The sequence below is a fragment of the Solanum tuberosum genome, unplaced genomic scaffold (genome assembly GCF_000226075.1).
Source record: "Solanum tuberosum cultivar DM 1-3 516 R44 unplaced genomic scaffold, SolTub_3.0 scf00055, whole genome shotgun sequence".
In the NCBI taxonomy this organism is placed as follows: Eukaryota; Viridiplantae; Streptophyta; class Magnoliopsida; order Solanales; family Solanaceae; genus Solanum; species Solanum tuberosum.
The window spans coordinates 470628-487868 of NW_006238981.1; the positions used below are offsets into that span (position 1 = coordinate 470628).

General features: G+C 32.1%; 2 protein-coding genes across 2 annotated transcripts; one reads left to right on the top strand and one right to left on the bottom strand.

The window, feature by feature from the left end:
• Positions 1 to 963: 963 nt before the first annotated feature.
• LOC102594642 (protein TORNADO 1) lies at positions 964 to 6799 on the bottom strand. Its single transcript, XM_006344359.2, has 5 exons — positions 6504 to 6799; positions 6259 to 6351; positions 4213 to 5725; positions 2881 to 4121; positions 964 to 2742 (listed from the first exon to the last, which is right to left on the bottom strand). Exons 1-5 carry the CDS (start codon positions 6639 to 6641, stop codon positions 1357 to 1359), a joined length of 4371 nt encoding a protein of 1456 aa, XP_006344421.2. The 5' UTR covers positions 6642 to 6799; the 3' UTR covers positions 964 to 1356.
• A 4703-nt stretch (positions 6800 to 11502) lies between these two features.
• On the top strand, positions 11503 to 16285 carry LOC102598798 (homeobox protein knotted-1-like 2). Its single transcript, XM_006344449.2, has 5 exons — positions 11503 to 11812; positions 12180 to 12314; positions 12713 to 12839; positions 15755 to 16023; positions 16104 to 16285. Exons 1-5 carry the CDS (start codon positions 11582 to 11584, stop codon positions 16260 to 16262), a joined length of 921 nt encoding a protein of 306 aa, XP_006344511.1. The 5' UTR covers positions 11503 to 11581; the 3' UTR covers positions 16263 to 16285.
• The last annotated feature ends 956 nt before the right edge of the window (positions 16286 to 17241 follow it).

A 17241-nucleotide genomic window follows, 5' to 3' on the forward strand; every position in this document is an offset into this window, starting at 1 on the left:
ATGACATTCAAGATAGCCTCTTTGCTTGTAAAGCCATAATAGAAAGATGCAGAGTTACCCAAGAAAAGCAGCAAATAGCTTCCATATAATTAAGGTACACCAAAATACTTCTTACTACATGTTGTTATGTCCAATGGTGTGCGGTTGAATTTGATGTATACTCCCTCCGTCTCAAAATGTGATATTTCATTAGTTACTTTTTCACATGAGTATGAATTTAATAATTCTGTATGATAAAACAAGTATATCAAACACTCGTTTATGCCAATACATTGCCGCACCACCACTAAAATTGACATTTTTTTCCCCCCTGATGGAGTTATCAATTATGCTACCTGGTAAAGGCAGATCATACACATAATTATGTGTCGGGCTGCTGAGCAATGTGAAGCTTTGTTTACACAATTATGGATCATGAGCTATTCAAAACAACCAGTAAATTTAGATACAAGGTGGTAACATCACGAAGATGATATTAATAAGCATATTACAATTTGGACACCATATGCCAAAGAAATTATATGAGTTATTAGCACTTGCTAAATCTCAACCAAGAAAACCAACAGTTGTTTTGAGAATTGTTAAAAGAGATCAAAAATACTGACAGCACAATCAAGTGGAATGTCTTGATAACTGAAGGAGTTTTATATCCACCAGTATTTCAACACTGAATTTAAGTGTTTCTACAAAAAAAAATAATTAATCCCAAGTAAGAAACAAAATCCCATTTGGCTGTATTCCCTGAACTACAGTCATCTAACTTCTTTCTGCTTCTGGTTTAATGGTACTCACATCACATGCATTATATCTTTAGAATGTAAGATAGGTTACTTTCATAGACCTTGTGTAATATCTTGAATCAACCCCTACTAATCACTCAACAAAAAGTACATAGGTGCATACCATCCAAAGAAGATTTAAGTTTATCAACTCTGGCATAGCCATTAGCATCAACTTGAACATGCCAAGGATGAACATTTCTCCCAACAGGGATCAGGGAACCATTTTACATCAAAACTACCAAGCTATTACCGTTCGGCTAGCCAATTTAAGAATGACATTGGCATCAACATCAAAGAGGGAAATATACTACAGGACCAACTATCATGAACTCCTTAGTGTATGTAGAGGCAGCTAGAATGGGTGGAAAGATTCTCAGGCTGAAGCACCATGACATTCGATTTTTCATCAAGATAGCAACATGGCATATCCATAATTAACATACAAATAAATGATACTACCTATGACAACATGTTGAACTACCATAGCGGCCAATCTATGTGCACACTCCAGCTTCATCTCTCAACCTTTGCCTCTGTTTTTCTCTTATTTAACCTCTATGGCTGAAGCTAAACTTCAAAGTGGGACTTCAATTATTTCACTTGCTCTTATGTGTATATGCCTCCTACAGACCCATGCAATTTGGCCACTGTCTTGGTATCTAACTCTCCATAATCCAAACATCTCAGCAATATCTCTTCCACCAGAGCACCTTTGATCTCTCAAGAAATCAACAACCCATTGCTGTGCTGCCTTAAGATCTTGTTGGATGTCCCTTGATCCCCTATTTCTCTCCACACGTCCTGCTGCTGCAACCCCAACAACACCAGCAGCAGCAACCCCTGCTGCACTATATGCAGCGGGAGATTTGAGTAGATGTGCAACTTCTCTACTCAAATCTGGTATCATTTCTCCCATGCCTGCTGCTAAATGAGCTCCAATCTTGAGAGCAAATGTCACCAATTTCATGAACTTCGTCATGTACGGAGCCAGGCATTTTACTGCCCTGTTATCAACCTGCATTACTTCACAACCTATCTGGTCTTCAACAACATGCATTTCTCCCCGATATTCACATAACATGTGCAGCCGGAGAGCATTGATTCCTGAAATCATGGTGGTGATCAATCTCCTCGAGTAGTTCTCTGTCCTTACAAAGTAGAACATGTTTGGCACTTTTCTTTCTTCAACTTGGACATTGTAGTTCACAAGATAGTTCACTTTGCGGTTTAGCTCCATAAGAAGCCTGTATTCGTAGTATCTGAGGCCTTGAATTTCTTGCTTTATATCCCTAAGTTCTTGCTGTATAATTGTAAGTCTCTGCAAGACTTCTTCAACACCCTTGGCTATTCCAGCAAATGTTGGTTCAATTTTTCCTTCAGTTTCTTCACTGTTAGTAGAAGCATGATTCTGTCCATCCTGGCTGTTATCCAAAGGAATTTGGAGCTCCCCAGCAAGGTTATGTAGATCATGGTACCTACGCTGGAGAACTTCCCGAAAATCATCATCGGATAACAGATCCCGAGCATAGTCAAAACCAGCTCCAACGATAGTCCTTCCAGAATCTGCTACCAAATCCCAAGTATGCTGATAGTCATACATATTGTCTGCAGACACAGAGAGCAATGCCTGCTTTAATAGCTGTTGTGGCAGAATCTGGTTTCTCCTGTACCTTGGTGGTATTAGATTTCTTACACATTCTGGTCGAATAATGTTTTCAGTCAGTGTGACCCCATGGCAAAGGCTCTGGATTGCTGGTATTATAAGCTGCTGGAATAGCCTTAGAGTTTCTGTCAGGTGCTTTGTGGAACAGGCAAGCACATCAACATAATAGCCTAATTGACCCCCAAGTTCTACGCGGACATAGATTCCATTGATGCTCAGTGCAATGACGTACTTTTCAAGGCTGTATGTCGCTCCATATTGATTTTTCAACCCCATTACTTTGTTGTGCAAATGTACCTAAACAAACATAGTGAGTTATATTCTTATCCCAGATGATGAAATAAATAAATAAAAACAAAAGGGATGCTGTTTCATTTGCACAGTCATATGATTCTGCAATATAGAATAGAGCATAAAACTAAAAGAAGGTCTTGCCTGTAAGCGGGAGAAGAATCCCGGTGTTAGAAACATATGGCTTGAATCATCACACTGAAGGTGCCTTCCTGCATAAATGCATTCACTTGAGTTTATCTGCCACTTTGGCTGTTTCCCCTTACCTTCTTCAAGAAAGCTGGGTATCAACATTAGAGAATTGGTATTCGAAGGACCTTGTTCATAGCATAATTCAAGTTTCAGCATCATTCTCACAAGATCACTTGCATCCAAGTTCTCAAAAACTCTTGAGCCCATCCCTGGAATCTGGCTATCAAGACTACTTCTCAGAACTTTTTCCAGCTCTTTTCTACTTATGAATCCATCCCCAGCTGAAGTCTGCCTTTTGACATCTAATCTCAAAAGCTGACCAAGTACTTCACCACAAAACCATTCACAATCTAGGATTAGGAAACCAAGTTCATCAAAATAGATCACCTCGCCAATGTGATGAAGGCACGTAGCAACAGCCCTTCTCCTCGTTTCCACTTTCTCTTTATTATCGAGTCTAGAACGAACCCTGAGCAATGGAGCCTTGACTTGGCATAGATCACCAAACTCCTTCCACTTTATTGCTGGCTTATTATGGTTTTCCAATCTCCAGTCTGAAAGAATTTGCATGAGATCGTTGCAAAGCTCATACACTCTAGGAACTCTTTGGAGAACCGTCTTGCTAGTCTTTTGGAGGTGATGGGCAACTTTACTTACTGATGCAGAAGATCTTGCATCAACTGTAAATACAGTTGGGTAGAATTCAACAAAGCCTTGAAATTTGTCTCGTAGCCTTTGGATTGAGTCTACAGTAAGCTGTAGGTTCTGTGATGATTGATTGATTTTGTCATAGTGTGTGAGCACCACAGTTACATTTGGCAGCATGCACTGCTGAAGAGCTCTTCTTGAATTGGAAACAATGAACCTCAACCAGTACTGCAGATCTTCTTCTACTTCATCGGGTGTTTTCTGTTCTCGGTTATTTGGTTTCCTGAACAAACTGGAGATGATCAGGAAAATTGAGGCACTTCCATGTCCTGGAAACATTAGATCATGGAGGGCATAGAATTCTTGCTGCCCTGCAAGATTCCAGATTGAGATCTTTGTATCTTCATCTTTGAAAGTTCTTATCTTCATGCCTATAGGTCTAACAGCTAGCTCAATTGGGTTTACAAGAGTTCTCACTTGATCAATATACGGCAATTTTGGAGAAGAGAAGTGCTGATGTAAAGAATTGCTTAGTGTAGTTTTTCCTGCAGTAAAAAAAATAAAAAAGAACATACCAAATTAATCAATGTAGCAAATCAGTGATATAGATAAACTAACATTGTTTTAGTGGCTCACCAGTATTTTCTTGCCCACAGAGGAAGACCCTACAGCTCTTTGGCTCTGTCATTGGCATGTCTTTGAGCAAATCAATCTCTGGTTCGGCCTTGTCGTTCTGACCCAATCTCTGATATATCGCTTCTGTTTTCCCTGCATTGTGCAATGGAGTTCTTGAAAGATCAATGTCTTCAATCCAAGGATTTACCTGTAAAATATCCATGATAGTTTGTAGGACTGCTTCACCATCCACCCCTTTACAACCTTGTAAAGTTATGCATCTTAATGTAGCATTCTTCTCCAAACTCCTAAAGATTCTGATTATGTCATCCGGTTTTAAACTCTCATCATTATATATTCCAAAGCTGGTAAGGCTTTCGTTACTTGTCAACATCTGCAGGATTGCTGCAAGCCCATCCCTACCAATTTTGTTTCGTTTTCCTCCAAAAGTAAGTGATTTGAGAGTGATATTTGCTTGATATTGCAGCGCAGAAAACCGGCTCAAAGGGCAAAGTAAATGTTCTACACCAACACCTCCAAACCAATTTCCTTTAAGATACAGCTTCTGCAAGCTGTGGTTCTTGAAAAGGCCAGCTGCAACATAAACAACTCCTTTGTCTTTCAAGCAAGTATTTGACAAATCTACCTCTTTGAGGGTTCTATTCTGTTCCAAAACCCATCGGAATTCCTTTGCCCAACGGGACTTCAACCGTACTCCTGTCAGATCGAGTGTCTTCACAGTCGAATTCATCCCTAAAGCACAAGCAACTCTACAAGCACCCGAGACATTAAGGCGATATATCCGAAGTGTGCTGTTTTCAGGTACAAATTCAACCACCTTTGAAGTTTTCTCATTGTTCTCTCCATTCCAAATATGCACTTCCATTGACCTGTTCCTCGCAAGAACTGCTGAAATCAAAGGTGTGGCAGTAATAGACTTGGAATCGAAAATGGTAAGTAGCCTCAATGTTGAGTTAACTTCTATCATTTTGGACAGCTCCTCTGCACCCTTTGAGCTAATGGAGTCTTCCCATATCTGCAACTCTTCTAAGCTTCCATTCACCTTAAGTGCTGAAGCAAGAAGAGAAGCTCCAACTGGACCAATATTTGATTCTGACAGCATAATTTCCTTGATCACTCCATTCTTCTTTAGAACTTCTGACAGCTCAGATAAGCATTCTGCAGTAAACCTGTTTCTCTTAAACACTAATTGCTTAATGCTGGAGCTACTTTCAAGCAAAACTCCAAGATTTCTCAGTTGCTGCAACTCCCATTCAACCTGGTGAAACTCCAAGTCTCTCAAGGAAGATTGAGTAATTATTGATGTTTTCAAGAGCACAAGGAGATCAGAGAAATGCGAAAGACTCCCTTTTGATATGTTTATGTTAATGGAGTTCTCCGTTTCTTGATGACAACATGTTGTGGGCTGAGAAAGATAGAAGGAGATACTATGCAGGTCGAGACTCGAGGACTTGATCACTTGATATCCCCATTGAAAATCTCTTAGTTTCTGGCTTGCTTCCATATTCTTCACCTGAGAAACCATTTGAAATTCGCTTAGTTTCTGATGTGCTGCCATTATACTAGTAGCATGCAATTCACAAGCTCCATGAACAACATGCGATTAATATTTAACATAATCAGATACAAATATTACAAAAGCAAATATTGAAATTTCTGCTCCTTTAAAAAGTACAGCATATGCACTATGATTTTCATTGCTCAGCATTTGATGAAATGGGATGAATCTTCTCTATTTTTTGCTTTTTCCCCCTTCTCTAGACCATATATTAATAAATAAAAGTGCTTACATAACTCTTTGGACACGTTTGGTTACATGTATAAGCAAAAATAATCATTTTTAGTCGTCTAAAAAAATTACAATATTTTTTTTGTTTTGACAACTCTTTAGTTATATAATTTTTCATGTCATTTACATTTTGGAACGTTCAAAAGTCATTCTTTATCCTCTTGAACTTTGGTGCTAACTGTTAGGTCAAAATCAGACAAATAAATTGAAACCATAAAACTATCTAGGTTCCATTAAGTTGCATAGTATTTACAAACCTGAGTTGAACTTGAAGAACAACCGGCGGAGGACGAATCACCGGGAACTGGAGATTGTTGGCATTCCTCGATCTCCGGTGCATTACTGAACTCCTGATGACAAATAAGACCCCTCAAGTATTAGACTTAGCATTCACGCCCTTTAAGTAATAAATTTTGGGACACTTTTGGTCCAAAGCACAAACTCCGTTGTCTCTCTTTTCTCTCCAATTGCAATGCAAATAGAGATGGAATATTTTACTCACCGGAAAAAATGGCGGCTTCTCCATTGAAACTGGAGCTCTAGAATTTTCACTACTCCCAAGGCTCGAACTCGGGTCCTGGTTCAACGATCTCTTCGAACTTAGTTGGATTCTGCTACACAATTGGCCAATAAATTTCATGCTAGCCCAAAATGCAATTCACCCAAAACCTTTTTTGGTTAAAACACTTTCTCATCCAAATTGAAGATATACAATGCATATTGCTTAAAGGAGAGAATTGAAGAAGAAATGGAGGAAAAGTGATGGCTTAATGCTTGTGCTATACTCCCTCAGTCGCAATTTAATTACGACATTTATTTTGATAGATATCGATCTTAAATTAAAGATAGATAGAATTAAAATAAATGGAATAAGATGCTTATTTGAGAAAAAAAGAATAGTAGTTTATATAAATAATAAATAGAGTAGCATGTTACTTCAAATTTATATATAACAGTCCTCTAAAATTATATTTCATATTATGTTTGAGATAATTTTTGGTGTTAATTGTTAGTATGTCATATTATAAAGAAAACAAATAATATTGTTATTTTATATTACATAGAGGTTAAACTGTATATAGATGATGGAAAATGGAAAGAGTTTTTTTGACAAATTTATGATTGGGATACGTAATAGAGGTCGCTTTTTTGACTTCTCTTTCGGCGATTTGATTAAGACAGTTAAGAGAATATTATTTACTTGTACTCATCAAAGAAGCCAAGAATTTCTATTTCTTCAACAATATTTAAAACATCTTGATACCGTACCATGCAATATTAAATGATAATTTGAAATCATGGATTGAAGTTAAAATGTTAAAATTTTATTTGGATGTAAATTTTTTATGTTGTATGTTTTTTCATAAACATTAAAATTCATAAGTTGTAAAATTATTAAAATTGTCTTTCTTTTTATACAATCTTACCAAATAAAAAAAAGTTTATAAAATCGTATAGTACATTATCACAAACTTATATTCTTACAAAAATACAATATTTATTGATCAAAAGTGTAATGAAAAAATCAAAATTGAATATTGGTTGGTAAATAAATTTGGTGAATATAAATAGTAAAATAGGAATTGATTTGATGTAATAACAAATTTTATGTTGGTTAGAATAGTTGTTTATATGAAATATAAATGGTTTAAAAGTAATTATTTGAATTACAAATTTTATTTACATATGAAATAAATGATTAGTAGATTTAAATGTTTGTCTTTTTTACAAAGTATAAGCTTGTGGGTCAAATCTTCTATTTGAAAATTTTCAAATCATGATTTGAAATTCTCAAATCATGCTTTTTGGAGAATTTGGAATTTGTCAGCTTGAAATCACATGTCCAAACATTGATTTCATTTCATGATTTCGTATCGCGATATGAAACCGCATGTCCAAACGCCTACTTAAAAGTTATGATCTAAAATAATTTTTAAATATTTGTGTGATCGTAAATTATTTCATTAAAAATAAAATAAATTTTTTAAAATTAAATTATTTCTAATAATAATAAGATAATATTCCTTTTGGGACAGACTAGGAATAAAATGTTTCACATAAAATAGGAGAGAGGAAATACTAACTGTTAAAAGTTGTCTTAATTTTCTTGGTTGGAAGAAAGTGGTGATGAGTTTTTAGAAATAGTACTAGTTAATCTTTTCCTATAAATTTGTTTAGTTGATATTTGATAATTACTAACTTTTATTAAAAATTAATTATGTAATTATATATGTGTAACCAAATATATATTTTTTTGTAAGAGAATTGCAGCTAACAAATATGTTTTGTAATCTCCATGTTGTGTAATTACTGTTTTAGTGGTTATTCAACTTAATAATTACACATTTGTTTCCGTACAAGCACTAAATCTAAATCTAAATCTAAATAATACAAACAAAGAAAGTATATGGGTGCAAAATATGTATTGTACAAGAGTGTACCCATATTGATAAAAATAAAATCGACTATGCAAACACAAGCCATAAATTATAAACTACAATATGAGTGCAAACTAGGTTTTGGGTGCATATTTTTTAAAATAAAGAGAATTTCATATTATAGAAGATGTCACATTACCTTTACTCTTAACTTGTTAGTAAAATCAATCTAAAAGAGTTAGTATTACATATCAAAAGATGAGGGCAAAAATAATAAAGAAATAAAAAGAAGTACGAGAGGAGAAATTTTCTTAATTATTTCTTTCAAATGTTTGACAATATAATTTTTTATACCTCTAATTATAATATTATATAAAGACATAAAAATAATCATAAACATGATATAAGATCACGAAAGAGGTGATTAAAAGACATGATATTAAACATTTGATATATAAAGGAGGCAAAACATAATAATAAAAAGTAATAGAAGAATTATATATAATTGTATAGTGAACATAAATTAATATATTCATAATATAATTGACTTTATATTTATATAAAGTTCTCCCACAATGGGAAACGGGGTTAGAAAAAGTGTTCCCACTATAAAATTAAAGAATGGTAAAGTTCATTTAGGAACATCAAAAGTGATGCTTAAAATCGGGGAAAGAAGCATTAAACAAAGTACATGGTAGGAATTATTTGCAATGAAATTTAAGTGATATCGTAAATTACAGATAAAATTATGATAAAATAACAATTTTATCGATGAATGTTGCTGAATACATATTTGTTTATCTCTTGATTTTTCTTTCTTAAATATTATTTATGATTTGAGAGTTTTTTATAGCATATTTCTTGAATGTAGGATGATATATATGATATATTTGAACACTAAGGGGTGCGTTTGGTAGAGTGTATAAAAATAATGCTAAATAAAGTGTATTAGTAATGTTTGCATTAGCAGTGCATGTATTAGTTATGCTTGCATTAATTATACATATATTATTTTTATGCATTGTTTGGTTTGATGCATTAAAAATAGAATGCATTGCATTAAAACAATTATTTACAAAGATACATTTCACTATTATGATGAAAAAGATATAAAAAAAGGTATTGAAGGACAATTGGGTCTTTAATTGAGTTAATGCATGCATTAAAATCATTGCATTGTTAATACCTAGAAATCCATGGTATTAGCAATACACACTTTAATACACAATAGAGTGTATAACTAATGGAAGCATTAGTTATACATAGGTTGAAAAAGAATACCAAACAAAGTACTAGTAATACATAAGGCTAATACATGCATTATTTTTTTTAATACACAAGGCTAAGACATCGGCAACACTTTACTTTGAGAAAAAATCATATTTTTTTTATGTCTTGATCTTTTATCATGAATGCCCAAGATTTGTTCGAGATGTGTGCTTCTCTTTGTGAATACCCCAAAAATTGATGGGATATATTCGAGATGCATGCTTCTTCAAAAGGAATATGTGATCTTTTTATGGCTGTGAATTACGGTTTATGATAAGGCAATCTAAGAAATTCAGGATTTAAAATACGAAGAAGTAATTAATATATAAATAAGTCAATGAAATTTAATATTCACTATACATACATAAAAAAATAATAAATTAAATATATATATATACCGAAAAAAAATCAAACGTTTGGCGTAGTCATATATTCTAAATATGACTATGTATATATAAGGCTTAAAAATCAAACAGTCGTCACTCGTAGTCATATATTCAAATACGTCATATAAAAATATTCGATATTTGATGATTGTTTGCGTTCTGTTATTTTTTCTTAAGTGAGAAACGGAACCAATGCATAGATTAGCTATACGTTGATCATTTTTTGTTAGGCGTTTGATTAATTGCATTAAGATTTGATATTTAAAATAATTTATTATTTATATTTCAAATCAAACAAACAATGAATATACAATTACACCCTTAATTAGATGATTCACCTTCCTAGACTTTTACGGAAAAGACGAGTAATTTTATCTTTTTGGTGTTATTTTCATGTATATATATTGTATACATTACAAATGGATAAGTTATCCTATTTTGTTTTTGATATATTAAATTATATTATACATCTTTCAAAAGACAAAGAAGAAGTAATATGATTAAATTTTATTATACCATGATATTATTTCATCCTATCCCGCAAACAAAGGAGGATTAAAATACCAGAGGAAACGTTAGAATATAGCCATTTTCCTTCACTTGCATGTACTCCATTTAATTTTCATCACTAATACTGCTTAAGCTCTCAAATTATGACAATCAACAAGATTTTTCCTAATATATATCAAATTATAACAATCAACAAGATTTTTCCTAATATATCTCAAATTATAAATGAAATATATTTTGAAGTGGTAAACTTATTTACATAATATATAGGTATTTGAAAAGTTGCATAAAAGTTTTTTAAAAATTTGAATAGAAAGATCTTTCAAGTACTCAATTAAAATATATATTTTTTAAAAATAAATAAATAAAAACACGCTGTAGTTTGAAAGATCTAATTTATTTAATAAGATTTATGCATTGACAAGGTAAAACAAAATTACACAATCATATTACTTATTAAGTGATTAATTACTCCTAAATATCTTCATAATTAAACATCAATTGATAATATGATAAGAATAATACTTAACTAACCTACTACGTCCTGAGTCACAATTTATGTGATATGCTTTTCTTTTTTATTTTTTCCACAAAAGTTTTTTTTTTACAATTAGAAATAACTTAATTTATAGCCACACACATGTTTAAGATTTGTTTACACCACAGTTTTTTATTTTTTTAAAAAAATATTTCTTAAAATTATCTCTAATTAATTAATGTGATATAAATAGAAAACGAATAGAGTGTTTACCAATAAAATTCAATGACAGTGTAAAATGTAAATATTCCATTTTAGAAAAATAAAATAAAGAGGAGAGAAGTAGTTCCTTTTCCTGATCACCAGGTGCTGTGCCTTATTATAAAAAACTTTCTCCACGTATAATTTATTTGTTTATACACAAAAGTTCTTCTCTCCCCTCTCTTTGTCTCAATTAATTTCTCTTTTATTTTTAGTAGGGAATGGTTATTAATTTAGAAACCTTGTGTTATAACTTGAATTTAAAGAAAATATAGTAGGAATTAAATTATTAAGATTAATGGAGGAAATTATGTACGAATTTGGTGGTTACTCCGATGATCATGATTTTGAATGGCCCGCGGCGGAGGAGTTTTCCGATGGATCGGACGGAAACATTATGTCGTCGGAAGTATTTTCAGTAGTAGTTGATACTTGTTCTAATTTACAAGAAGAAGATCAGAAAAAGAATATTATCTCTTCTCATCTGTTGTATCCAAAGCTTCTTCTTACTTACATCGACTGTCATAAGGTAACTTTAACCCCCTTTTTTTTTTTTTTTATCATTTTCGAAAGGACAAGGAAAATCGATAAGTTGAGGGTTCGAGTCAAGCTCAAACACCGTTGATCCTTTAGATGGGTGGGGTGGAAAGAAAAACCCTCAAAAAAAATAATTTAGGTTTGATTTTAGGGTTTTGATATGCAACTTGTAGGGTTAAGACATGGATGATAAGAAATGAAGTACTAGTATATTACTATATCCCTTCTTATTTGATAATTTTCACTGATAATTATAATTATTAAAGTGTGTACTGTTTATCTGATTTCATAAATAAAAATTTAAGCTGTTAGAGAGATTTTATTTACTCAAGTATATTCTCAAACCATAATGTTTGTAGGTGGGAGCACCACCTGAGATTGTGAATATGTTGGACAAAATTGCCCAAGAAAATGATCTTCATAGGAGATCAAGTAGCAGCAGCACTGCCTTAAATCAACCAATCACCGACGATTCTGAGCTAGATGATTTCATGGTAATTTCAATCCTTGTTTTATCCTTTTATATTTTCTGTATGGTTAGGGGTTTTGGGGATATAAATGGGATCTATATATGAGTTTACAAGATAGTAATATATTTGGTGTAGTGTCATAAGTAGCCGTATGTATGCAGTTTTACCTCTACTAAAAAAAAACATAGAGAGATTTTTTTGGTAGATCTTCTGCTCAAGTCAAACATAACACAAATCAAGTATTTAAAGCAAACATAGTAATGAAGAAGTTATACTGAAAACAACGGTAAAGAGAACTATGGAAAAAATAAATAATATGATAACCGAAGTCAAGGAGACAACATGTAATGGTGAAATCAAAGAGTAATGTAGATGTGTTTTTTTATATCTTTTTTAGTGATTAACGTTGATGTACTGCGCAGGTAACTTATTGTGATGTGTTGGCTAAGTTGAAGTTGGATCTGGGAAGGTCTTTCAATGAAGCAACTACTTTCCTTAACGATATTCAAACTCAACTTACCAATCTCTCCACTACAACAAATACATCAGGTATATCTTTTTCTATACATACATATATCGTGTCTTATCAGGACATAGCCTAATACTCCAGCTGTTCTATTTATGTGATATTTTTTATTTATCAAGATTTGAACTTTGACGGACATTTTAAAATGCATTATATATTTCATTACATTGAAAACAACAAGAACATACTCATGCGGTTTAAGGACGATACAATATATGCAGACCTTAGATAAGTTATTTCGAAAACACCCTTCGCTAAAAAAATAGTCCTGAAAGAGAAGTAATAGAAGTACAAGAAATACCAGGTAATAACAAAAGCAACAAATATTTCACTATATTGACATGAGAAGAATATCATGTTAAGGAAATGGAACATAGCTCAATCTCAAAAGCTTGTTCAAGATATGAAAATGGTCTTAAGACTCTATATGGAGACGAAGATTCAAAGAATGTGTTTTGTATATTATGCACCTTTAGTTTAAGCTAAGCTAGTACAAGATTAAAAAGTTCTTTTAATTCTTAAACTTTAGGTCAAATCAAATTAACTAAGACACATAAAATAATAAAATAGATGGAAGTAATCCAAGTATTTTGCTCAAAATGCTTCTATATAACTGTACTTTTTTTCTCGGGATTTATTGTTGTTTCTAATAGTAGTAATAGTAATAGTAATGGTGAAAAGGTGAAATGCAGAAGGTGAATCCTAGATTTACTATAGAAATAACAACCATTCTGAATATGGTACAAGTAATTATAATAAGTTGATGACCTTAGCTTGATCAATGAGATAAAATAGTAATGTCTAGAATATTTATCCACATGATGAGTTGCATATATAGTAAGGTAGCTTTATTAGGTTCTTTTTAGTTCTATGAACACTTGATAGTTAATTCTTTGAACTAAATGCATAAATGGGGTAAAGAAAAAACACAATTACTATCTCACAGGCATTTCCTTGTCTGAACAAAGCAATTACCACGTTTGATTTGCAGTAGATTCGTCTGAATTCTGACTCTTCTAAAAGTTAAAGATTTTTTTTCCTTTAGAGCTCCTGTTGAAGACATAGGTACTGGTGAGATGGTAATTACCTCTATCTTTCAACTCTAAGGTTATGAGTTCGAGTCAGCAAGCAAAAAAAGGTGGGAGTGGTAAAAAAAGAAAAGGAGATAAGTGCTTAGAAAAATAGGCATAATGCATAAACGTGCTTTTTAATTAATTGGTCTTAGCTGACATGTATGCCCTTTAACCTTTGGGTGTGCATAACTAGACACTTAAACGTTATCTCTCATATGAGGTATCATACGCTCCACTTTCTTTAAACTTCTCTTATAGAATTAAACCGCAGATATTATGATTTTATCACACTCTTCAATTTGATACTCAATATCAAAATTAGGAATTATAATTAGTAAGGGGATGAATTCAAATAAATACAAGAATATCACATTTGAAATTTGAACCAACAATCTAAAGTAATTTTTGAAGTTTCTTTACTAGTAAAATGGAGAGAAACGTTTAGAAGGAATATTAGGTTATTAATTAAATATAGTAAGCATGTGATATGGTGGCAGACTGAAGTACAATAAAAGTTTAAGTTTCCAATACATATCTCCATGATCTTGTCAAACATCCAATAGTTTTAATCTTCGATTCATCATTGTCTCTAAATCTCAACTTTAAACTGATTTATGGAGTAATTAAATAGTATAAAAGTTATGGACGTATACATTATATATTCAGTTAGTACACAAAGAAGTTACGTTCCTCAATGTTTAGATACTTTTAGTTTAAATATGCTTTTGTTGCTTAATTAATCAAAAGAAATTAAGAGTGTGATCTTTTGGTTATTTTAAGTACTATAATCCAGTCTAGAAAAGCTGTTATTCCATGCATTAATGTTGGAGATAATTAGCAGTGACAGATTTATGACATTAAAAGCTTATTATATTAACAGATCATATGTGTGAAACTTATATTATTGTGATGTGATCCAGTTTCAGAAGATAGAATTAAAAAAAAGAAGAATTACTTTAGGGTTATATTTGGGGCATGCATGCTGAGTCGTCTCAATTTATGTGGAACTTTTCATATTTTAATGAGTCAAATGAATTTATTTTTATCGTGATCTTTTTATATGTTTTTAAAAATATTGATTATTGTGACTTATGACTCTTTTTACTAAGTCTTCAAATATATGAATTTTATTATTTAAAAAACTTATAGATCATTTCATATTTGGATTCACCATTAAAATTTATAATTTAACTCTCAAAATTCAAATTACTATACCAAAATATATATTAGATTTCTATATTTTTCTTGCATTTGTCTATAGGAGTACTATGTATTTATTTTATTGATTTAGTGTTTTGTTTTATCGTTGCATGTTCAATGTGAAATGACTTTATTAAGTCTACTATTTATAACAATGTTATAAGCACAAAAATACTGTAATGAAATATAGATTATCATTAATAGATCCATAAAATTTGAGTTCAAACAGAGACGATCATTTGTGAGATAAGCAGTTTGTGCAATAAAAGAAAAACCAAAAGATATAGAGACTGTGTACCATACCTATTTGATTCTCTGACTCTGAAACGACATAACTAACCTACGTCTTTGTCACGAGTTATAAGTAACCTGGTCTTGTCCTTTACTCCATATTTTATTCGTTTACTTTTACTTTTATCACATTTCATTTCACCAAAGTGAATCGACTATCTTTAACGTTGAATTGAATTAGATTAGTACAATATTTTTAAATTTATATGAAAAATAATACTATAAGCTGCATTCGTTTCATTTGTAATTATTATAATGAAAAATATATTTTAAGATGTTTGGTCAATGTTCATACGATTTAACTCTCAAACTGTGTTTGCTACGAACAAAACAATTTAATTATTTTTGTTGGATACTTCAATTTATTTTGAAAGAAGAAGGAGCGGAGGCGGAGGCGGAGGCGGAGGAGGAGGGTGATAGAATGGGTGGTGGTGGTGGGGTTAATAATGAGCAGCAGAATGATGAATTGTGTAGATCAGGGAGTGAAATGAAGGATAAATTAATGGAAAAGTACAGTGGATATATAACTAGTTTAAAGCATGATTTTTGCAAGAAGAATTATAACAAGGGAAAACTACCAAAAGAAGCAACACAAATTTTGCTAAACTGGTGGACTACTCACTACAATTGGCCTTATCCTACGGTAATTAATTAATTAACCATTTCATTTGTTTTGCAAATTGATCACCTTTTTATTTTTTTATTTTGGTGAATATAATGCAGGATGGAGAGAAAGTAAGTCTAGCAGAATCAACAGGTTTAGATCCAAAGCAGATTAACAACTGGTTCATAAATCAACGGAAACGACACTGGAAATTACCTTCACAAAACATGCAATTCCCTCTTATGGAAACCATATATGGTCGTCATTTTTCTCAATAATTTTTTTGTGTAACTAAATCTCTTTCCACCAATAAATGTGGTTTTATTTCTAACAACATTAGTCTAATTATGAGGATTGACAAATTTTATGTTAGAATCTAATTCCCATTCATGTGAGCTTGTTCACATTATCGGTTTTAAGTTTGGATAAAGAAAAAGACATGTCGATGATCAATTGGAAACAACAACTTTATAGGGTAGCGTATGTCTTACCTTCTCCAGAGTACTCTACTTGTGGGTCGGAGACAATATTTTATAGGGTTTAAATATACGTCATACGTGAACTCGTGCTCTCTTAGTAAAACAAGGTATTTTATGTACATATATATTCTAAAATTAGTAGTACAATATTAATTGCTTGCATTGTGCTGCAAAAAGGCTAAATGGTGCACTTGGTTGAACGTTTAGTTATTTACCTTAAATATCATTTCTCACATTTTTTCCTACTCTTTTTTAGTGGTGCACCCATATTCTTGAATTACACCCCTTTTTTTTTTTACCCCTCCCTAGAAGTTTCCACCTTTTTGCTTTTTGATGACTCAAACTCATAACCTTAGGTTGGAAGTGAGTATGCTTATCATCCCAACAACTCCCTCTCAACTGGAATTACACCAGTTTGTTATTGTTGCTGACAAATTTTATGTTTGATTGTCACCCTATCGGTTATCGCAACCCTCTCTTTTGTCCACCTAGATTGTAGACCGACAATGTAAGTAAGCTCATACTCACTATTTATTTGTAACAACAGGTGCAGGTAAGCATAAACATAAAAAAATTCTACTATAAATACATATATAAAAATCGAGATGAAAACAACGGTCACCCTACATCTGCTGCTAAAAATGTGGATTTATCTCTGATTATAGTTTTAGCTTAATAGAAATAAACATATTAATGATACAGATTAAAAAAAAAGTATAAAATTATCCAAAAAAAACCATTTTAAATGATTTAATTACCATACACCATTATGATTTAA